The sequence below is a fragment of the Tasmannia lanceolata genome, unplaced genomic scaffold (assembly GCF_043159265.1).
Source record: "Tasmannia lanceolata isolate RefF3 unplaced genomic scaffold, GAP_Taslan_0.1 ptg000007l, whole genome shotgun sequence".
Classification (NCBI taxonomy): domain Eukaryota; kingdom Viridiplantae; phylum Streptophyta; class Magnoliopsida; order Canellales; family Winteraceae; genus Tasmannia; species Tasmannia lanceolata.
In genome coordinates this window covers 16311336-16335007 of record NW_027518684.1, presented here as the reverse complement: position 1 = coordinate 16335007, position 23672 = coordinate 16311336, and the positions used below count along the sequence as shown (strand labels likewise).

The following is a 23672-nucleotide window of genomic DNA, read 5'->3' as shown; positions in this document are numbered from 1 at the left end:
GGTATCAAACATACTATTTTTGGTACACTTGATGTGGAAAGAGACCTCTGGAGATTTATATCAAACACTTAGCAGGCAGTCAGTGGCGATGGCACTTGAAACCGTTTTGTGAAAAAAAATATACTTTTATTTTTTTAATATTTTTTTATACTTAATTACTTTCACTTACCCCCTTTTATTTTCATTTCTCTGGAAACCTCTTCACGAGTTCATGCGACTCTCTTTGGCGAAAAAAAACCCTAGCTGCTTGTGCTTCTCACTTCTCACCATCTGCTCGTGCAGCTCGTCGGCGGCCAGCGGGCCGGCGGCTTCATTTTTCCAGCAAAAATGAAGGCTTTGCAGCCAGGTACTCTCCCTCTCCCTCTCTCTCTCTCCCTCTCTCTCTCCCATTTTTTATTTTTTGCCCTTTTTGTGTTCAAACTTCAAAGCAGACTTTCTGCTATTCTAGTCTTCTGGTGGAAGATGATTAGATGAACCATGGAATATCATCTCTTTGGGTCTGATTTGAGAGTTTTTGGTTTCGGGTTTCATCTATGTGACTATATGCTCTCATTTTTTTGATTTTTTTGCAACTGATTTCATTGTAGGGTTTTGAATTTCTGATTTGGGGGTTTTTGGTTCATCGTTTTTAGTTTTTCATCCATATATTGCTTTGTGGCTGTGATTTCATCTTCTATGTAGTTTTAAACTAGATTTCATACTTTTTATATTATTTAGTAAGGGTTTTCGGTTATTTTTTTGTTGGGGTGTGATTTGAGGCTATATTATTACGATGGATTGTTTAGGGTGGCATTGAAGATTTGAAGATGTGATTTCTATGTTTAGTGTTCGGATCTCCATCTCATACTATTGTTATTGGCTCATTGCTTATTGCTTTAGTTTTGTAGTTTTTTTTTGTTGGGTTTTCAATCTATTAGGTTCTGATCTGTGGAAGCTTTTTATTTAGGGTAAGTCATTACTAATTGTTATTGAATCAATAGTTAGTGAATAATTTTTTTAGCATTATTTTACATTGATATAGTGATTGATAATTAAATATTTTTGTGATATAGTGATAGAAGTTCTTTTACTTTCTTGTTTGTTTTTTTAGGTATGGAAAAATATTTTTGGAGAGTACCGTCATTAAAGTTGATAACCCCTCCTACAACTTCAAGTGTCCCCACCAAAGAACGAGAAAATTCTAATAGAATTCGATTGGAACTTGATCCTAAAAATCCTCCTGCTGATCCCGGATTACGAAGGCCAATAACTGATTATCATCCTAATGATAGGGCAAAAGTTCGAATGATATACTTAGGAATGGATCCAATTCAACCACGTAATCATGATTTCCCTCAAATTATGCAAGGAAAAGAGAATAGGCGGTTTAATCAGAAGTGGTTTGATGATTATCCTACTTGGTTGGAGTAAAGCATTGCAAAAGATGTGGCTTATTGTTTGTGTTGCTATCTTTTTAAATCGGATAGTAAGGAGCATGTGGGAAGCTGTGATGCTTTTGTTGTTAAGGAGTTCTCTAATTGGAAGAAAGTAGAAAGATTTGAAAAACATATAGGGGGTCCTAATAGTGCTCATAATCAAGCTTCGACTAAATGTGAAGCTTTTAGGAATCAAGAGCAACATATTGAAGCGTTGGTAAATAAGCAAACAGAGCAACAACAAAGTGACTATCGAATTCGCTTGCATGCTTCAGTTTTGAATGCTCAATTCCTTTTAGAACAAGGTTTACCTTTTCGCGGGCATGATGAATCTTGTGACTCGCTTAACCAAGTAAACTTTCGTCAGCATTTGAAGTTTATGACCATGATTAATGAAGATATGAAGAGGGTTTGTGTGGAGAAGTGTCCTAGGAATCTCAAACTAGTGACTTTAGATATCCAAAAGGATATAGTGAGTGCTTGTGCAATTGAAACCACTAACTCGATCATTAAAGATCTCAGGGATTCATTGTTTTCTATTTTGGTTGATGAAGCTCGTGATGTTTCTAGCAAGGAGCAAATGGCCATAGTTATACGTTATATAGATAAGCTTGGGCATGTGGTTGAGCGTTTGTTAGGTATTACTCACGTTCCCAACACCACTGTTACATTCCTTAAGGAAGAAATTGAAGCATTATTGGCCAAGCATAAATTGAGCATATCGAGACTTCGTGGTCAAGGATATGGTGGGGCAAGTAACATGCAAGGGGAGTTTAATGGTCTTAAAGCACTAATCTTGAAGGAGAATGAATATGCTTACTATGTTCATTGTTTTGCTCATCAATTACAGTTGGCATTAGTTGGTGTTGCAAAGAAAAATATGAACATCTCCGATCTCTTTTTTTTTAGTTACAAATGTAGTAAATGTGGTTGGGGGTTCTTGTAAGCGCCATGATATTCTTCAGGAGATTCAACTTGCCAAAATTAAGGAAGCACTTGAAAATGGTGAGCTCTCAAATGGACAAGGACTTAATCAAGAGACCACACTCAAACGTGCGGGGGATACACGTTGGAGCTCACACTATAGAACACTGGTTAGTTTAGAATATATGTTTTCCTCTATTTTTGATGTGCTTGATCTTATTGTCAAAGATATGAAGTTAAGTTCAGATCAAAGGCATGAAGCACGTAATCTCTTGAAATCATTGCAAACTTTTGAATTCACATTTTCCCTTCATTTGATAATAAGTTTATTGGGAATTACAAATGAATTGTCGCAAGCATTGCAAAGGAAGGATCAAGATATTGTGAATGCCATGACATTAGTGAGAATATCAAAACAACGGCTACAATTGATGCGAGACAATAGATGGAATTCTTTGTTAGATGACATTTCTTCATTTTGTGCCAAACATGACATAGAAGTCCCTAACATGGTAGATACTTATGTTGTTCCCGGAAGAGTGCGACGGCATGTAGATAAAAGAACGGTCTTACACCATTTTCAAGTTGAGTTGTTTTTTCAAGTTATAGACTTGCAACTTCAAGAGCTCAATAGTCGTTTCAACGAAGCAAATACAGAGTTGCTTCTATGTGTGGCATGTTTGAATCCAAGTGATTCATTTGATAAAGAGAAGTTGATTCGACTCTTTAAGTTTTATCTAAAAGAATTTCCAGAAGTTCAATATTTTACAAAAGAATTAGACAACCAACTTGAAACATATATTCTTGATATGAGGTCCAATACTCACTTTGTGAATTTCAAAGGAATTGGAGATCTTGCTGAAAAAATGGTTGAGAAGAGAAAGCATGCATTGTATCCACTTGTTTACAAGCTCATTACATTGGGACTAATTTTACGTCGCAACTGCAACCGTTGAGAGGGCCTTTTCTGCCATGAAGATCTTGAAGAATCGATTACGCAATAGAATGTCGGATCAATTTATGGCTGATTGCTTGATTCCATATGTTGAGAAGGATATTTTTGGTAAACATGTGTCATTTCCAAAAAATGAGACCACGTCGAAGAAGCCTATAAAATTTTCTTATGGGTCATGTTATTAGGTTTTGCACTCTAAAATTGTAAGATGTCATTTTTGTTTACCTCAATGTATGTTGGTGATGGAATATATATGAGGGTTTTTTTTTGAAAACTATAATATTGCTTTCATTTGTTTGGAGAAAAAAATTACTATAATTTTTGCCCCCCTTGTGCAAAATTTCTGGCAGGCAGCAGATATTTATAAAAAGCAGAAGCCCCTGGCAATAATCCAATCAATTCAGGTGTTCCCAATTCTGTTGAAGGAATCTCTAAGAAAACCAAATTGATATGAATAACTGTTCAAAACCAAGTTTGTAGGCTTAACCTATGGTGCTTGAATGGAGATTTTTGATTAAAAAAGTGAGATATTCTGTAAGGCCACGTTTGGATACCTCATGTTTTTGTATTTGTATTTTGATCCGAGTTTTGGGTAAAAAATACATCAATCATCCTCATGCTGATGTTGGACAAGAGGGAGGGACGTATGACTGCTGCTGCAGCAAGGGTGAAGGTAATTGCCACAAATATTGATTTCCAAATAATGTCTTGCAGAACAGATCTGAAAATCTGATTTTTTTTCCCACTGTTGTAGATGATTTGGAAATCTAAGGATATGACACAGTTCCAAATCTCAACTGCAAATGTGAGAAATCCAAATCTAAAAGCTGTGGGTATCCAAACGTGGCCTAACATGATCTGGCTAACACTTGCTTAGTCAGGGATAGTGATGGTGACCATCATTCCCATTTATTTTGATATTGAAAGGCTAATGATATAAGCACTACCATGTTTTGATAATGGGACTAACTCACCTTGCCTTTTATTATCTAATTGGCTGGTGAGAGCTTTTTTGGAATGAAAATAGTTTTTATCAACTAATTAAAGAATTACAGACAAGTTGAGTTAGTTCCATTAACAGAACAGGTAGGGCAAATATCAGTAGCTTATTGAAAATCAGATATTTGAGTGGTTCAGTCGAGATTATTCTTTCTTCCCTTCCTGGCATTGAAAAGGTTGAAAACCAAAGCCTCAACGAATTGAGCTAGAGGCTCAACCCCTATTAGCTAGTTTTTTCAAATTTTCTTCTCTTTTCTAGGATTGTTTTATGTAATTTTTAGGATTTTTCTTCTCTTTTTTAGGATTGTAAAATCTATTAATTTTAATTAAGGCTATATTTCTTTCGTTAAACAAATCTCATGCCTATTTTTAAGTGGAAAAATGAGTCTAAAATTTGTTTTTAAGCCCATTTTATGTCGAAAGGAATGGAGCCTTAGGCCCAATTTGTTTTGGATTTTGGAAACTGATTGTGAATCCAAAACTGATTATTGAATCAAACTTACATTTAATTTTGATTCCAATAATCCATTGTGGACTCGCAATGGATTCCCAAAGAACCAGAACAAACTGGGCCGGGATTAGAAAAAAGATGCAATGCAAGACTCATATACTACTAATATGAGCTAAAAGTACACTTCAATTCTCTTTTAAGGAAAACGGAAAATAACAAACTCCACCATAAAATTAAAAAGAGAACAATGCAAACTCTTTAAAAGGCAGAAATTACTTGCTCTACGCTCATTGCTGACAGATTTGCCTCTTAGAAAGTGTTAATGGATCAAATATCAACGGCAGCCCCTTAACAATGCACGAACAACATTCATTACTGTGTATTTTTTGAAGATGTCTGCCACATTCTAGCCTCTTCCAGATGAGCACCCTCGGTTTGTAGTAATAATGATCTTTGTATTATAAGAAGAATTATGTAGATAAACATTAGGCACACATCTATTATGTACATTTTCGAGAATGAAATAATATCCCCCTTTGATCACCATCTACAACCATGCTTGATTGTGTACACATATGGTTGAGATGATGGGGAATCTCTATCTATCTCTCCAAAATTTTACATTATACTAAATACATGTCACACAATCAGCTAATTCAGAGGCTGATGCTCTTGAACGTTTAGGGATCGCCATGCTAATTCAGAGGTTAATGCTCTTGAACGTTCAGGGATTGCCATGGAGCTGCTCCAGAGTAAAGATGGAGCTACTTCAATAGTTGTATAACTTTTTTGATTTTCCTAACACATTTATCGCACTTATTCTCGTATCTCTCTTCCTCTGTTTCTGTCTCAGTGGTGTTTACTTGACCACCTCTGTCATTGGGCTTTTTGGTCCTTTAATAAAAGTTACTCATCATTGAAAAAAAAGAAAGAATGTTGCAGATATAGATGATCTATGTAGTTGGATTTGAAGTGCCTGAAAGAAAAAAAGAAACAGATATGGGCACACCTTATTTTTAGAAACTTTATTCAATAATTTTGATTGGCCGGGTGAAGCGTAAAATAAAGAGGGTATTTGCATTATCAAAAGATAGGAGTGTGGATATGATTTCCCAAATGAAATCTTTAAAATCAGAGGTTTGTAGCCCCTACTAAGGATAACATGTCTGCAGCTCCACAGGTGAACAATAGTACATTCTGAGTATAAAAACTTGGGAACACTAGCAAGAGTCCAGGAGCACAAGCCTCAGGTGCAGAACTGCACCACTTCTTTCTTATATTAAACACAAAAGCCATTGTAACATTTATTCGAGGAAGCAATGAGAAAGATCTCACCAATGATCACCAGAGCTGGTAAAGTGAAGAACTCACCGTTGGCAACTACTAGTTGCTGATTGGATCCTCGGAAGCAGGATTCCCTCCATCTGTAACAAACCAAGGTGCAATGAATTTGTTCTCTAGTAAAAGCGGGGGATCTTCTCAAGGCCCTTTTTGTTTTGGATTTTGAGAATCGTTTGAGTTCAAAATTATACACAAATCAATTTTGGATCCATAATGGATTCTAAAAATCCAAAACAAACAGGGCCTAAGTTGTTCAAAATGCCGATTATACTAGCCTACGCTGAAATGTCATACATACCTTCATCATCTGCGGGAGCATAAACTGATCGCCTGGAACGAACTTGCTGGTGTGGCGTAGGCTACAGATACAGCAAAAATGTAAAAAAGAGAAAATGAGATATCAGAACCTACAAATGTAGATGGGTACATGAACTCACATGCTACAATTGTGTTTGCATGTATGAGTTACACATGTATTGATAAGGTTTTTCCTTTACATGATGGTGCATTTCATTTTATGCTTTTTCAGAGGCTTTCAGAGGCTTTTATACCAAAAAAAATGGCATTTAGTGGTAGGAATCATGTGGTGTGAGAATGTATTTTCAGAGGCGTATTTTCACATGAAATTTTGACGCTCGAGCTTAGAAACAATCTCTCCTCCCCCCCCCCAAAAAAAAAAAACACACACACACACACAATACAACTTGTTTGGGGCACTAAACCGCTCTTTCCTTGTTAGGTAAAATGGGTCACAAGCGAGAGAATTTAAGTACATGGTCTCGAAAGAAAACACGACAGAAGCAAAAACTAACATTAGTACCTGCAATTTCGGCCGAAGTGCTTCAAGTGGTCCTTTGGGCTTTGCTCCTTGCTGTTAGACATTAAAGGGGAAAACATTAGGCATTTATTTCAACATAGACCTACTCAAATTTACATATGAAGCATAAATACAGGAAACTAGGATATGTTATAAGTACCTTTCCCAATGCCCAATCAGCAGAATCAAAGAAAGCACGTTCATGGTCCTAAAGTAATAAAAATGAAATTTTATTATTTATGGCCCAATCATCACTCTACCACATTTAGCATATCATTCAGGCTCTACACAGTCGAAATGCACGATGTAGTGGTATCAGTGATTCAACTTGCACATAAGAAGAGAGCGGAATTACCTTGGATATGAGTGGTGGTTTCCTGGGTAACATTCCTCCGTACTTTTTCTTGATTATTGTTTCCTACAGAAGACATATTTGCAGATAGCACTAGTTTAAAATCCAATAATATGAAATTAGGACAAGACTAAACAGAAGACTAAGGATATAGATCATTTGAACTTAAATAATACAAGAATTTCCATAAACACTGCACACAAACAATCTAAAGACTGAGAATATAGATCATTTGAACTTGATTAATACAAGAATTTCCATAAACACTGCACATATACAATCTTGCATTGTATCAAAATGAAAATAACTTAAAGAATGCATATTACCTCCTCTTGGTACGAGGGCATGGAATTATCCTTCCTTTCATCTGAATGTTCTGGATCGTTCTCAGGGAACTCTCCATCAACCTGCTCTGCGACAGTATTCTCCACATGTTCATGTTCTTTGGTATCATTGACTTCCATGCCTGACATATTGTGTTGGACGTTATTGTACAACACAGAACCTGCAACAGTAAAAATGTTGGTTCTTGCACACATAGGAATTAAATGGTTAAAGGGCAGGCCCAGCGCACGAGGCTCTCACCATTGCGGGGTCTGGGGAGGGCTAGATGTATGCGGCCTTACCCCTACTTTGCAGAGAGGCTGTTTCCGCAGCATGGTAGGTGCATTTTACATAACAGTTTGAACATTATATCTAAGATTTGTACACTTCTGTGAAAATAGAGTAAGTTCGAGACATTTTATACAAGAATATCCTTAGAGGGAAAGTACCTAATAAGATATAGTCTTGACAACTATCAAATGTCAATCAAGAGAGAAATGTGGACTAAGTAGTTATGTTAGAGATGCCATTTTTTCCTTACATAAAAATCAAGTGTGATTTGATTGTTTCAAAATTCAGTTCAGATATAGGAACCTCATGATGCAAGATGCACTTTTCCCATTTGCTCTTTCAAAATTAAAATGTAAAGTAGATTCCCTTGCATTGCATCTTCCCATGAACAGCAATGAAAATTTCCAGCCACTCAAGAACTGCCAGTTTGAAATCTCCAATCAGCAGTTGAAATGATCAAGGACAAATCAAGTTAAATTTCAGAAGTTCTATTAATCATATCAAAAATTTCAGGTTTTGCAATCTTCCCAAATCTATTCGGCCTTGTTACTAAGTTATTGGTTTGTAACAAAGCTGAATACGACAAGATCCATCCCTAACACTACCATGCCATCCAAGTGATTCCCTCACAGACAACAAGTGCTGATGCCACATCATCTTTGACTTATATGGACTGATGATAGTAATCTCTAAGATGAAGTTAGCCAATCTAAAGGGATTATGCTGAATCATGCCGCTCAAGCAATAACATTCGAAGAGTCATTGTCAATCCGCCAAAAAAGTCAAGTTGAATAAGTTAAGTCCATTGTGAAAATCCAATAGGGCTAAGAAGAACTTGATGAACTCCCATTGGCATTCCTTAACATCCCTTAATGCCTACAAGCCCTTTGATGCTGCTAGAGCTACCATCAAAGTTCAAGTTGAGGTAATTTATTAGGGATGGGATACATATTGACACAATCCTATCCTTTGATGAGGAGCTACAAGAAATCCCATTTCCAAAACACTTCATTAAACTAGAAGCCATAAAACTTCTCTATAGACAGAGCCATAAAGATTAGAAAGTTTTTGATGTCCAAAGTCAATAGCCACTACATAAGACAATTCTTGTACGTAAGACATTTCTTGTTTGAAATATCAAAAAGTTTTCAAGCTATTAACTGATGACGCCCAAGAGAAAGTTGCTATAGAAGGAGGGACCGAGGCATCCCAAGGGAAAGAAAATGGGAGGCCGATCCCAAACTTGAAACAAGATACGAAAATAAAGACTTAACAGAGAAGACACTCACATTACAATCGTACATCCAAACTCTCATATTTTTTAAAAGGGAGAAGTGGGGAGGGACTACAGACCTTAAAAACTACAATAAGAACTCGAGCTCGACATCTTTAAGATTCTTTTAAAGACCCATCCCAAAAGCACCCTCTCCTTTACAACAATCTGTAATACTAACATTTATATTATTGGCAATCCTAAATAGTCTCAAGAAAGCATGACACAATGACAATCTATCAAACCAAAGATGCTCCCATAATCTTGATGACCCTCATTCCCCTAAGCCCCTACCCCGACCCCCCAACCCCCCCCCCCCCACCCACCCATCCACCCACACACACACACACAACGATTATGATAAACCTCATTCCCCTAAGCCCCTACCTCTAGGGCAGTCCTCACACTCTCATCCCCCCCAACCTATCCCATATTTGTAGACAACTATATTTTTTCTCCATATTAAGAGTTAAAGTAGTTAAGTAAGATGATGTGATCCGAGCCGTTGGATCATTCTTTTTCATTATTGCATTTGTTATTCTATTTTTATTTTATTTTATTTTTTTGGAACAAGGTAGCCAAATTTTATTAAAGTACAAAGAAGACGACCGAGATGGTCCGAACAAGAGACAAGAAGAAACAAGACAAAAAATACAACAACAAAGAAACTCAAGGAGGGAGCTCATCACAAAGAGCCAACACTTCAAGTGATACACCCACTCTAGCCAAGCCATCCGCCACCTCATTTGCCGAATGCCGAACATGGTGAAATTCAATCCACCTAACTTAGCTATGTCGAACATTTCATAAAAAAATTGTCAAATCTCCATGGAGGCTTGTGTGGTCCGTTAGCCACCGAATAACATTGGGAGAATCTCCCTCAGCTACAACCTTATCTCTGTCATCTCGAGCTACAATGAGCTCATTATGCAAGCTAAATAAGAGACCTTTCACATACTTGAGGTAGTTTTTACTAGTTCGCGTCTTCCTATAATCCTAATAAAAGTGTCGAAGTCACCATTTAAGCACCATAGGTTAGGCCTACAAACCTTAATGCTAATAAACTTCTCCGAAAACCCTAAAATGAGGATTAGTAGGTTCATAAATTCCAAACAGAATAAAATGAAATTCGTTCTCCACAAGTGAAGGATTTAGGGACTGAAAATTCTCAAACATGGAAATTGCAATATGCATTCTCCTTATTCCATACAATCAAAGTCCTTCCACCAGACCCAAGGATGGTAAAATAACCCACCCACAATTTTTTATAACCCATACTCAGTGAATGGTAGCAAGGTCAATGGATTCTAGTTTTCACCCCACAAAAATTAAGAAGTCCAAAGTTGTTTCCTCCTCCCCTGCTCCTAAACCATGTTCCATGCCACAATCATCATGTTATCACATTCAGAAACCCCTCTTCCCTACCATCTTTTCAACACATATACCATCCTTCCCCACTGTTGATATTAGACATCAGATTCTTCAACTTTATTGCCTTAACCTACATGGAACCATCCATACTTTTTGAGGTCTAGACAATGATATGGTCTCTTCAATTTTTTTATTTTATTTTTGAATGATGGTTCCTTCAATCTTATTGTTTTAATAGGTCAATAGCTTGCTGCTCTTTGCCAAAGGTTAACCCAATTTGTAAAAGATTATGGACTGAATTTACCCAACTTCAACTGACTAGCCTAACACATCCCCAGCTACTACTAACCAATTTGTCAACAAAACCATGAGTTGTACAATAACAAAGTGTCCAAATGATTTTGCATATCATGTAGCAAGATAGCTGTGATAGGCCCACTTAAGGGATAACCTTATCCACAAGAAAAGGAAAGGTGTGCACATATGAGCAAAGGTGAATATCATTGACCTTCACAAGGTCTAACTTGAAGTCTTTTGCAACTCAAATTACGTTAGGAACAGACGTTTGTTATATTATGAAGCCCTAGAAGTTTGTTTGATGTATTTTACATTCCGAATTAGGAGAATTTATAGGATGGGGGGCCGTGAAAACACGTGAAGTCTAAAAAAGTAGCTACGGCCCACTTTTTTTCATGATCCAAACCGTTCATCTGTTTGGGCACAACGTAAATAGGGTGTGCCCCAAAAATCATTTCCATAGGATGATCCTAACCCTCCGATCTGTAGAAGATTCCATAAATGATTTTTGGAAATCCCCATATTCAGATCAGTTCAGATCGGAGGGTTAGGATCATCCTATGGAAATGATTTTTGGGGCACAACCTATTTACGTTGTGCCCAAACAGATGAACAGTTTGGTTCATAAAAAAAAGTGGGTCGTACCTACTTTTTTAGACTTCACGTGTTTTCACGGCCACCCATCATATAAATTCTCCCAAATTAGAAGAAGGTTACTTACTTACAAAGTTTCTTTAGGGCGCGTTTGGCAACCATTCTGCACCCCATTTTTTAGGTGCGTGGAATGAAGAAAATAAAAAATCCCAAAGATGCCGTTCGTTATCCATTAACTAACCCTATTTTAATGGGATCTCACCATTCTAAATGCAAATTTTATGGAGCGACTATTTGTTGCTTCCGAAAATAGCTGGAATGAGTTTATCGTGAAGCCCCTTGTAACTACCCACTCACGTTCCTCTGCATATATCTCTCCTCAGCTTTCTTCTTCCACCTCCTCAAACGTGACCGACTAGCTGAAGCCTCCTCAACTCAATCGATCTCCAAATCGCCGAGCAAAAAATCAGGTTAGATCTTTCTCTTCCTTGGATGCTAGTTAGAGATGGGTATATCTAATTCATTTTGTTTACGGATGATCTGGATCATTGAAATGGCAACCTCAAGTTTCTCTTTGGATAAATAGGGCCTATAAGCAGATAATTCCTCATTTTTATGGAGTGAACGAGAGTAACATCCCTAAAGCAGATAATTCCATCCTCAAAAGAGAACATAAAGTAGTCTTTTTTTCAGGATCCACCATCGTTCTTCCATCTGTTTGCAGGATAAATAGGTCCACTTCACAGTAACCTTTTGTTTTCGATGAAAAGCTTTCATAAGCTATCTAAATAACGAAAAATAATATTCTGATATCTAAAAAGGTGAAAATTCCATCGAATGTATATTTTGAATATGGATAGTACTGTTCAAAGACAATCTTGTAAATGTTGCAGAAGTATGTAAATGCACAAGACGAATGCATGTAAGACATTCTTTTAGCATACATGTAGGATGTCCAATTTAAACTAGAATCATATAATTGCCTGCCATAGCACTCTAACTATTCCAAAACTTAAGCCAATTGATTATGTTCACAATTACTCCTACATTTCAATTGCAGTTTAACTACTGCTTAGCCTTCAATTAGTTGAAATACGGATGCTAATTAGAGATTTTAAGCTGGGCATTATATGCTTGCTCTTATTCAATTACAGAGCTGACCATGAAACTAGCCCATGATAAAATGTGTATTTGTGTAATGGCTTAGATATATTCCTTTCTTTCTACAACAAATCTGAACGTTTGTATCATTTCCCAAATTTTATATTTGTATTCCTTCTGTTGATTTTTTATATCATAGGAAATTACACAACTTTATATACTATTTTGAAGCAACCATTTTTAAATATTTCCTGTTTTAGATGACTTAAAAATTTAGACAATATGCCCAATTTAGTTTTAATGACATAACAATTCTTATTCTTAATTATATTTTAGATGGCCGGAAATCATTCCATTGCTGTTGGAAGGGATGATAGCCAAAATTTGCAAGAACGAGAGTCTGCAAGATGGAGTGTAAGGGATACTAATGTTTTCATAGACCTAATGGTGGAAGAGGTGAAGAAGGGAAGTAGGTGCACGACGACATTTACAAAACGGGCTTGGAATGACATAAGGAGAAAGTTTTACGATAAGACTAGTCATAACTATACTTCTATGCAGTTTAAGAATAAATTTCAGAAGTTGAGGAAAGATTATAGGGAATTTAAGAAACTTCTTGAGGTTACAGGATTTGGTTGGAACCCAATCACTAAGACTGTGACTGCAGAGGCCTCGGTGTGGGACACATATATTCAGGTAAATATTACTATTTAATTATAGAATGCTAATTTGATTTAGTTAATTTTTTTGTATGTAACAATATTAATTACTTAAATGATATTTCAGGAACACCCAACTGCTTCAAGATTTAAGAAGTTTGGATGTCCTCGTTGGATGGACTTGCAAATCATATACGGTGATACTACCGCCAATGGGGAGTTTGCTATTGGGAATGCCGAGGATCCACCAGAATCAGATGATGACGTTGATGTTCATGTATTTACAGACATTAGAGCAGATGAGGAACTAAATGTGGATGAAATCCCAAATGCTGATGCCAATCCAACTGGAAATGAAAATGATTCTCATGGAGGGACTCGCCTACGAAGAAGTGATAGAACACCCAACGCACTTCGTCGAGGAAGGAATAAGAGTGCAGAATTTGGTGAAAGTCTAGAGAACTGGGATGATGTGAATAAAGCGAGGACGACTTACTATAATGCTAAATTTTTAGCCACATCTGGAACCACAAAGCCAGATGATGATCCTAACTCCATTGGAAAGTGTGTAGCTATTTTGAATGATATGGAAGTAAGTGATGAAGAGTGGATGAATGGGGTGAAGTTGTTCCGAGATGCAGATTGGAGGCAAGTATTCATAAGGGCAACGCAACAGAAGAGGTTGCTCTTGCTTAAACAACTCCTATGATGCACGAGTGGCCATCATTAGTTTATATTAGTTAGGAACTTTCTTTTGATTATATTATGTCTTGTTTTCTTCTAGAGTTGTATGACCCTATGAACTTATTAGTTATTTGGATATTATGTTATGGATGACAGTGTGCTTAGTCATATTTATTTTCTCTAGTTTCTATTGGATGATGATATTATTTTGTTTAATGCATAACGTGAATACTTTTAATTCTTCATGTTATAGCTGAATCATTATATTAATGAACGTTGTTTCTTCTTTTGGTAATTATTTTACATTGTTTGTATGATTTATTTCTAACTTTGGTAACATACTTACTTTTGGTGCAGCATTTAAAATTGATTCCCACAATATTATGGAAGCTTATGATGATGATAAAGATATTCATTTTGTCACTGTAATAAATGAATATTGTCATTCATACATCAGTCGACAACCATGTAGGGATGGAAAATTGACTGGTGCAGAGTGGGTAAGGGAGATGCTTAATGGACATCTTGATAGATGTTACGGTTGTTTGCGAATGGAAAACATGTTTTTCAAAACTTGTGCAACAATCTAAAGATAAAAGGTTTCCTACACGATTCGCGATAGGTAGCAGTAGAAGAGCAAGTTGCAATGTTCTTAACAGTGTTAGGGCACCGCCAAAATAATAAGATTGTAGCTGAGCGGTTTCAGAGTTCCGGAGATACTGTATGTCATCATTTTAAACGAGTTTTGAGGGCGATTTTAAAGTTAGGAAAATAAATTATTGTGCCTCCTTCATTTGACATCATTCCGGCAGAAATTCTAACGAATCCTAAGTACTATCCATGGTTTAAGGTATGGAGTTTTTTTTTCCAATTAGATCATCCTTTAATCTCATACTATTAGTTGATGTTAAATGTTTTACTTATATATGTTTTACTTTATAGAATTGTGTCGGTGCGATTGATGGCACACATATTAGTGCTTCTATGCCTGCTAAGAAGCAGATTCGTTATCGACGAAGAAAAACCAGTACAACTCGGAATGTAATGTGCGCATGCTCATTCGATATGAAATTTACATTTGTTTACGCTGGGTGGGAAGGCATGGCCAATGATAGTAGGATTTTTTTTGAAGCAACAACCAATGAAAAATTGAAATTTCCACACCCCCCCAAGGTATTTATTTATTTTAATATTGTATGATTAAAATATTTCATATATAATTTGCTTTCTTACGTTTCCTTTATTCAATCATATTAGGTAAATATTATGTCGTGGACTCTGGATATGCAAGTACGCCAGGTTATTTGACACCTTACCGTGGTGAGACTTACCATTTACCAGAATTTAGGCGTAGAGGTCAAAATCTTACCGGAGCGAAGGAGTTATTCAATTATAGGCATTCATCATTGCGTAACGTGATTGAGCGGTGTTTTGGTGCTTTGAAGCGTTTTCCGATTCTAAAGTTAATGCCACCTTCAAGCTTCATACGCAAAGGCTTATAGTCCTGGCAGCATGTACACTCACAACTTTATTAGAAACGAAATGCAGTTGGATAGAGAGTTCATACATTTTGGTCATGAAGATGTCGTTTTGGATGTTCAAGATGTAGACGATGAAGACGATGAAGACGAGCCAGAGCGACCTACAGAGATGACGCGACTTAGAGATTTTATAGCAAATGCAATGGCTAGAGAGCGTGGGCTGCCTCAGTTGCCAATAAGATGATAAGAATGTGTGATTTTTTATTGTTCATTGTTTTAGAATTTATGAACATGTGTTACTCTTATTATTATTATTAGTCTTTGGATTTTATGAACTTACGGTAAGAAGATTTTTAGGAGTGCTTAAGGGTGTTTTGGGTGAGGTAGGCACCCCAAGTTTCTTGAACCTCAATCAAAATAGAAGGCACTGCTCATCTGAAGGCATGCATTTTTGGGCAATCTTGTTTCACCCTTTGGCTTAAGGGTGTTTTGGGTAAGGTAGTCACCCCAAGCTTGATCTCATTATGTTGGACATGGAATGTTTAGCATGAATAATTACGAATTCATCCAACTTTGTTAGAGTTCAGTTCCATTTATTAGTTCAGTTGAGATGTTACAAACTTGAAGATGATGATTTCATAGGTTTTAACTCCATGTTTTCCCGTACGCATCTTTATACGCATCCCAATATTAGTAGTCAAAATGGTGGGGTCGGGTCGGGTTCGGGTTGAGTCAATGGTTCCTCGGGCCGGGTTCAGGTTGGCCTCAACCTAACCCAACCCAACTCGAGTTGCAGTCTCCATTAACAGAGTAAGAACCATGGTATTGACTATTTTAGAGGGGTCAAAATTTTATTGATTTGATCCATTTAAATATGTTAAAGAATCAAAATACATTCTTTTTTGTCACAACCGAACACCATTCTGCTCTAAAAAACAAAAAATTCATTCTTGGACATGAGTTTGCCGAACGCAATTCTATCGCCAGAAGCAAACAAAAAAAAATCCATTCTCATTCTTGATTATAAAATGAGAATGAAGAGAATGGTTGCCGAACGCACCCTTAGTATGCGATAACAGCATCAATATCTATGCCCTTAGATTTCGAAAATAAAATGAATCATTACATTTGTGCCTGTAAGGATCTTGAAAATAAATAAATAAATAAATAAAATGATGGAAGGATCGAACATAGAATTAAAACACTGGCAAATCAAATCATTTAGAATGGAAGAAGCAAGAACACAAGAAACAAGAAAATCATATCACTCAAAAGATAAACCCTAGCTTAGAATATACAACAACTACAACAAGCATAGATTTGCAGATCATAGAACGGACAATAATGATCAAAGCCGAATGAAAAAGATTGCAGGTTAGAAAATGGCGCACCTAGGGTTTTGATTTGCCAAAAACCCAAGAAAACAAGAGAGAGAGAGAGAGAGATTTTGATTTTGATTTTCTTAGACCGGAAGATGCGGGTAGGAATCAACTAACTCTCTTCACTCAGATAGCTGAGAGAGAAAAATCTTTTTGACATTTTTTGACGGGATTTTAACATGAAATGAAGACCTCCTTGACATTTGTCGACCGGATTTGAAAATGAATGAACACCTCCTAACAAGTAACAACCATTTTTTGGGGCCCACATTTGCCACGTGTACGTGCCTGAGTCCATTGATCTCAACTGGTAGGTATAAGTCGAGTCAAATACCGTTGATAACACCTTGATCGGGTGATATTATCCCCGATTCTAATTCCCCATTTCAGCAATCCAAATTCCAAACACATCCTTCATATATTAGTTCTCGGCAGAAAATTGAATATCTCAAATTTGGATCCAATCCGATTAGTCAATTACAATGTATATAAAAAATTGAAAGATTTTTTTTTTCCATGGCTGCCAACCATGCAAAAAATCAGATCCATAGAATCATCCTAACCCTATGATTTGTGGAGGTCAAATGGACGTATATAAACCTTCACAAATTGGTCCATTTTTTGCGTCCACAGTTCAAATGGTTAGGATCCTATGGATCTGATTTTTTGTGGATACCCTATCTATTGGAGGGCCTTTCAAATGACTGCTTTGGATCACTCAAACAATGTGGGCCCCACTGTATTTTAACCTAGTGTGTAGATAACTTATCTACACAAGTGTGTAGGAACCGTTTTCTCTTAACATTTTTGGTGTAAGGGAGGAGGGAAATGAGGTGGAAGAGAAAGAGAGATTTGAATGGGTAGTGAGTAGATAAAGGGCTGTAAAACAGGGAAAATTATAGAAAGTGAATACTTTGTTTATCTGATTTCCAGCCCCATCTCTTCTATCCTCAGTCATCCCCCTCTCAAATCTCTCTCACAAGCCTTCTATGCATCTCTCATAGTGGCCTAGTGGGTGGGTACACAATTTCTCCATGGAACTTTTTTCATGGTTGCAAGTAAAATTAGTACAAAATGATTGAAAGTACTAGTTCTCTTTGAGATGACACTTGCCTGAGCAACTACCTCGCAAGTATACTAATAAAACAATTATGAATAATTAATTTAGACTAATAATCAGTTTTGGAATAAAAATCAATTCTCAAAATAAAAAACATACAGGGCCTTAATAAATATTCGAGTCCATAATCGATTTTTCACTGCAACCAAACGCCAATTTTTTCCGATGACCAGTAGTTTTGGGATCAAATTAATTCTCAAAATCCAAAACAAACAGGGCCTTGGGCACTCTTTAGGTAGCACTAAAATCTGATAAACAATACTATTTTAATTTAATTTTATTTGCAATTTTAAGTCCACTTTGAAAGGCTAACTATTCAGATATGGTAAAGCTTCTTCCTGTTGGCATTTCTATGAAGATCTAACCGTCGTAGTTACAAAATTCTCCAGATAATTGAAAAAAATCTTGAAAATATCCCAAAATAAACCCAACTTCTTTTAAATTAAACCCAAGTTTTACATACAAATCGACAATCTCTCATAAAATGATTGCAAATCTGGTGAGAAATTCAAAAGTACATATCAAAAATTATTCCTAAAACTGAGAGGGTAAAAAAACAGATGTTCTTTAAAGGGAAAAGGCCAATGTTTGGTAGAGAGGCATTCATTTGGTTGAAGTAAATGGGTAATGCACCTTTAAAAAGAAGAAGAAGAAGAAGAAGTAGTATATGGGTAATGCAGCCATTTTCTATAACCAGAGCTGTGAGAGAGGTTTACCTTTTTGGCATGTAGTAGCACACTCCAGTGCAAGTTCTCTTAGCTGTTTCTCTACATCCTCTATGGGAAGGCAAGCATTAACAACCTGCAATTTAAAGGGGCAAATACCTAAACGAGACGATCTACAAAAGGGGAAATGATGATAGAAAATACTGTTTCCTTGGCTTCTGACATACTCAAGTTGAATAAAATTAACCACCAAGCAAAGTTTTCAAGAGAAAAACAAAGGTGTTGATAATGATGGAGTTGGCAAGCCCAGTCAGAAGGGAGCAACTAAAGAGTCGGTTTGAATCCCTGTCTTGGCTTAATCAATTATAGCGGTAAGCATTAAACTAATGCCCTGTCTGTTTGGGATTATGACAACCGATTGCCCCCCCCCCCCCCCCCCCCCCCCCAATCCGATTATTGGACCCAAAGTTACATTGTGGGGTGATGGTCTGTTGCCACAATCTCAAACGAACAGGGCCTAAGGAGGCAAAAATGGTCAGATTTTTGTCTTTGAAGAACAGATAAAAGTAAACAACCACCCACAAATCCATTTCAGAATTCATGAGCAGATGAATTAACAAGCAAACATTGCAATAGGTTTTGATCAGAGATAGAGATCCGAGAATTACCTTCCATGCTTCATCATGGAGGATACAACAATGTTGTGCAACTCTCCTTTGGAATTCGAGCTGCTCGTATCTCTCATCTCTATAGCCCCCTCTTTCTGCTGCTTTCTGAATATTATCAATTTTAGAAGAAAATTCAGAATTAAAATACAAATTATTGGAAGAAGCAGTCAACCAGAAAAATCAAGAGAACTGTGTTTGAATAAGGATATAAAGAACATCTGTTTTTCTATTTAAATGGTAGATAGAAAAGTACGGGCTAGAGGCAGCTAGTCAATGAGAAGACAAAATCATAAAATAGACAAAGGAAGAAACTAGCATTTGATGAAATCTTTTTTGCAAAGCAGGTATTTCGGTTATTCTCAAGAATGCTTGCCCACTATCAGCATCAAATATACCACTGAAAACATGACAAACGTGAAGCACTTAAATTTTTAAATATAAATGCGAAAAAAATTTAGAAATTTGCAAGAATATTTGGAGCACTGTTCTTGAGAGTAGAGGCATTTTGGAAGTTCCAGAAAATGAGGGTTCTATCATATCCTACCTCTGGTGTTATGTCAAGGTACAAGACAAGATCTGGAGCCAGCAACCCCATCTCCGTTGCCTGCAAACCTGTTGTATAGTATGACTCAACCAAGCAAAAAAAAAGCTCCATGCTAGTAGCACTCTGCTTGTTAAAGGTAACTTCACCTTACACCATTCAATGTCAAGTCCCTTTGCAGCTGAGAAAGCCACACCGGAATAAGAATAACGATCCACAACAAGCGTGGTTCCACTTCGTAGCTTAGTTTCTATCAATGACCTACAAACATAGTCACCATCAATGAACTCAAAACACATGGTCTCTGACTAGTAATTAATCTTCTCAACATTGGATTGTGTTTTGGGTTCCTATCTGTGCATTTGGGAGTTCATATGAGTAGGCATGCAAGACAAGAAGCACTAGTCATATATTATTTTTGTGTCTCAACAGATGATTTTTAGGAACAAAAATTAGTTCAAAATCTGAAGCAAAATAAGTTATCAGTGCTTAGCTGCTAAAATTTTTTAGGAATGAATTTTCAAAGGCTTTAGATCAATGGGAAAGACACGTAGGAGAGACAAGGTTACACGTCAAACAAAAAGGTCGACAAGTGAAAAGAATAAAAGAAGGGATAATCACATTTACACCCCCTCTAGTTTCTGACACATCCACTTCAACCCCTATAGTTTAAAAAGTGACAAAGACACCCCCTCTAGTTTCGTTTTGTTTAAGGTTTGCCCCCTCAGCTGAAGGTTCGTCCATAGATTGAAGGGTTAGGATGATCCGATGGAGCTGATTTTTGGGCACACCCTATCTATGTCAGGACCCATCAAATGAACGCTTTGGATCATCCAAATAATGTGGGCCCATACCAGAATCCAAACAATGGGTCCTGACATAGATAGGGTGTGCCCAAAAAATCAGCTCCATCGGATTATCCTAACCCTTCAATCTATGGACGAACCTTCAGCTGAGGGGGTAAACCTTAAACAAAACGAAACTAGAGGGGATGTCTTTGTCACTTTTTAAACTATAGGGGTTGAAATGGCTGTGTCACAAACTAGAGAGGGTGTAAATGTAATAATCCCATAAAAGAATGACTGCTTTAAAAGTGACAGTAAGTACAGTATATATGAAAATATATGCGTGAAGATACTTTTGAGTCCCCGACATTGGTGAAATAGTTTTTTATCAATACAACTGAATATGGTTCGCCACAATTTCCACCAAAGTGCCTTAGTGAAAATGTTTGCTAGCTCATTGTTAATCAAAATGAATACATATGTATAAGTAATTAAGTATAATCATGCTTTGGGTTCCTCAACCCCCCATGAGATTATGTCCTTCCCTTGAAAAGTGTTGAAAGCACGGGTCCCAAGCAAGATACAAGCATTTGTCTGGACAGCAGTGCGGCAGAAAATAAACACAACGGGAAGGCTGAAATAAAGGAAGTTCCAAATGGTTAATAGGTGCACATATGCAACGAGGAAGAAGAGACAGTAGCCATCTATTTGTTTACTGCAAGGAGGCAGCCTTCACCTGCTCGAAAGTCTCTGAGTAGTTTCGGCTGGAGTGGACTCGGCCAAACTCGAGAGGAAAGCTATTGGAGGGCTGGCAATGTCATCATCTAGGCCCTATGGGAAGGGCATTGTGGCCCATGGCCCTTTTTGTTTTTTGTGGTCTACGGAACGAGAGAAATAACCAAACATTTGAGGACAGGTTCAGTGCTACTCATCAATCACATGGAAGATCAAGCTTTAGATGGTTAGCTGGACATCGATTAGGATAGAGTTTTGAGGTTAAACATTTGAGGGCATCTAGGTTCATTTGAGAGAATCCTTAGAAATTGGAGTGAACTCCTTCTGGGAAGAGTCCTTAAGCATAAAATTAGGTCCAGATGGGTCATCCAACCTCCCAGTCAAATTAAGCTGAACTTCAAAGGTAAGCTCCCTTGAAAATATGAAATTGGTACCATTCATATAGTCTACCTTATCTGACCATCCAAAGAAGTTCTATGTTAACATAGTTGAAAAATGTTAATCAGAACAATGTACATGAGATAAAACTCATGTGCTAAGATTCACATTTCCAATATGCCAAATTGAATGAATGGTTAAAGAATACAAGTACCAAATAATACCATGCAATCTCACAAGAAAAGGCGAATTGGACAGATAGGCAACTAAAAAAGTAGGGAAATGATCAATTCACCCCTTTTCTTTACATGGGACAGCCAGCTCCAGTGTAGGTGGCAATCAGGGCCGTTGAATCCTTCCCACGTGAAGTACACCAACCCCTCTGCAGCCATAGATACATTGGAGCTGGTTGTCCCAAGTAAAAAAAGGGGCAGAAATATCACTTCCCAAAAAGTAATTTGATGGCCTATACATGAATGCATAGAATATATAATGCAGAATTTCCTGAGTGAGGAAGTGTTTGGACCTAGGAAAAACAAAATTACGGAGTAATATTTTCTTGGAAAGTTTTTATGGGTTTTCTTGTTCTATATTTTCTGTTCCCATGGCTTCCCAACCCAAAGGATTAGCTATAGAATATAATAGATGCAAAAACAGGAGATTTTATATGGTGTAAGTCCTTATAGTCCCGTATTTTTTTTTCAAAAAGTACTGTACGGACCACACCACACTATAGGATGATCCAAACCATCCATATAGTGGGCCACAGCGTAAATTGGTTGTGCCCAAAAACAATCATTTCCATAGGATGATCCTAGCCCTCCGATCCAAATGAAATAAATAAAAGTGATTGAAGGATTGAACATAGAAACATGGGCAAATCATAGCATTTAGAATGTAAGAGCCAAGGACACAAGAAACACGAAGAACATATCACTCAAAAGATAAAACCTAGCGCGGAAAATTCAAGAAATATAACAAGCATAGATTTGCAAATCATAGAAAAGAGAATACAGATGAAAGCCGAATGAAAAGATTGCAGGTAAGAAAATGGCGCACCCTACCGACCATGAAGACCTCAACCATTTTTTGGGGGCCACATTTGCCACGTGTACGTGATTGAGTCCGTTGATCTCAACTTGTAGACATATAAGTCTAGTCAAATGCGGTTGATAACACCTTCTGGAATCAGTTTCCTGCCTCAAGAGATGGTAATCTAATTTCGCCCCAATCGGAATCAACTTTTTATTCACATTTTATAAATAAATTAAAATTTCCCTTTTAATTATTTTTGTTTCTAAGGTAATCAAATCCGTTGATCTGGTCGTTCATAAAAAAAAACACCCAGCTCATTGCCAATTTTGCGGAAATCCATTTTGCGGCTCACTTTTGCAGGAGACAACAGCCACCTCATATGCCTTAAATGATTGTGACAAAATCCTCTAATAAGTGAGCATGTGTGGCTGTTTCCTCCTGCAAAAGTGAGCTACAAAATGGCTTTCCGCAAAATTGCTTAGCAAATCCCATTCGAATATAACTTGATTTTTGTTATATTGGTGGTCCCAATTGCAAAAGAGGAGCTAAGAATGAGGGAGCGGGAAAAGATTCTAGACGGTGGGAGTGGTGAGAGTATGAGAAAAATTACTCAATTTGAGTATTTTCCCAGGTTTTCAAGGGCTTTTCATGATTGGCAAACATGTCCTTATGTGTAATCAGGATAGCATATTCTGAGTTGGTTTTATCATCTGTTTGTTGACATTGTTTTCTAAATTGGAAGTATTTTCATGGGAAAAATACACTTAGACCCCTTGCGGTTTCTGACACATTCAACTTAACACCTAATGTCTAAAAAGTTACAAGTAGACCCCCATTGGTTTCAATTTGTGTAAGGTAGACCCCCTCAGTTGATGGTTCGTCCACAGATCGAAGGGTTAGGATGATTCTATGGAGCTGATTTGTTGGGCAAACCCTATCTATGTCACGGCCCATCAAATGAATACTTTGGATCATCCCAACAATGTGAGCCCACTATGTTTTTGGTCGGCGGAATAGAGAAGGTTCTCTAGTCGACC

The 23672-nt window shown here is 37.1% G+C and overlaps 2 protein-coding genes, 1 long non-coding RNA gene and 1 pseudogene across 4 annotated transcripts; 3 read left to right on the top strand and 1 right to left on the bottom strand.

Moving 5' to 3' along the window:
* Nucleotides 1-327: 327 nt before the first annotated feature.
* Nucleotides 328-3295, top strand: LOC143880628 (uncharacterized). Its single transcript, XM_077383610.1, has 4 exons — nucleotides 328-346; nucleotides 1091-1379; nucleotides 1467-2274; nucleotides 2381-3295. The coding sequence occupies exons 1-4, from the start codon at nucleotides 328-330 to the stop codon at nucleotides 3293-3295; spliced, it is 2031 nt and encodes a 676-aa protein (XP_077239725.1).
* Nucleotides 3296-5795: 2500 nt separating this feature from the next.
* LOC143880627 (uncharacterized) lies at nucleotides 5796-20001 on the bottom strand (annotated as a pseudogene). The gene is made up of 10 exons (XR_013251769.1): nucleotides 19852-20001; nucleotides 19706-19765; nucleotides 19162-19266; nucleotides 18545-18629; nucleotides 7581-7759; nucleotides 7237-7320; nucleotides 7063-7158; nucleotides 6906-6956; nucleotides 6384-6444; nucleotides 5796-6168 (listed from the first exon to the last, which is right to left on the bottom strand). The product of XR_013251769.1 is annotated as an uncharacterized LOC143880627 (transcript).
* LOC143882101 (uncharacterized) lies at nucleotides 12650-14047 on the top strand. The gene is made up of 2 exons (XM_077385503.1): nucleotides 12650-13201; nucleotides 13292-14047. The coding sequence occupies exons 1-2, from the start codon at nucleotides 12842-12844 to the stop codon at nucleotides 13871-13873; spliced, it is 942 nt and encodes a 313-aa protein (XP_077241618.1). The 5' UTR covers nucleotides 12650-12841; the 3' UTR covers nucleotides 13874-14047.
* Nucleotides 14050-15424, top strand: LOC143882104 (uncharacterized). Its single transcript, XR_013252109.1, has 3 exons — nucleotides 14050-14698; nucleotides 14791-15021; nucleotides 15106-15424. It is a non-coding gene; the product is annotated as an uncharacterized LOC143882104 (long non-coding RNA).
* Nucleotides 20002-23672: the final 3671 nt, after the last annotated feature.

Excerpts from the sequence above, each read along its gene's own strand:
- LOC143880628 (XM_077383610.1), top strand. Across the intron at positions 1,380-1,466 it reads AGGCGGTTTAATCAGAAGTG|TAAGGAGCATGTGGGAAGCT; the intron begins GTTTGATGATTA and ends TAAATCGGATAG. Across the intron at positions 2,275-2,380 it reads ATCAATTACAGTTGGCATTA|GAGATTCAACTTGCCAAAAT; the intron begins GTTGGTGTTGCA and ends GATATTCTTCAG.
- LOC143882101 (XM_077385503.1), top strand. The coding sequence starts at position 12,842 with ATGGCCGGAAATCATTCCATTGCTGTTGGAAGGGATGATAGCCAAAAT. Across the intron at positions 13,202-13,291 it reads TGTGGGACACATATATTCAG|GAACACCCAACTGCTTCAAG; the intron begins GTAAATATTACT and ends ATGATATTTCAG.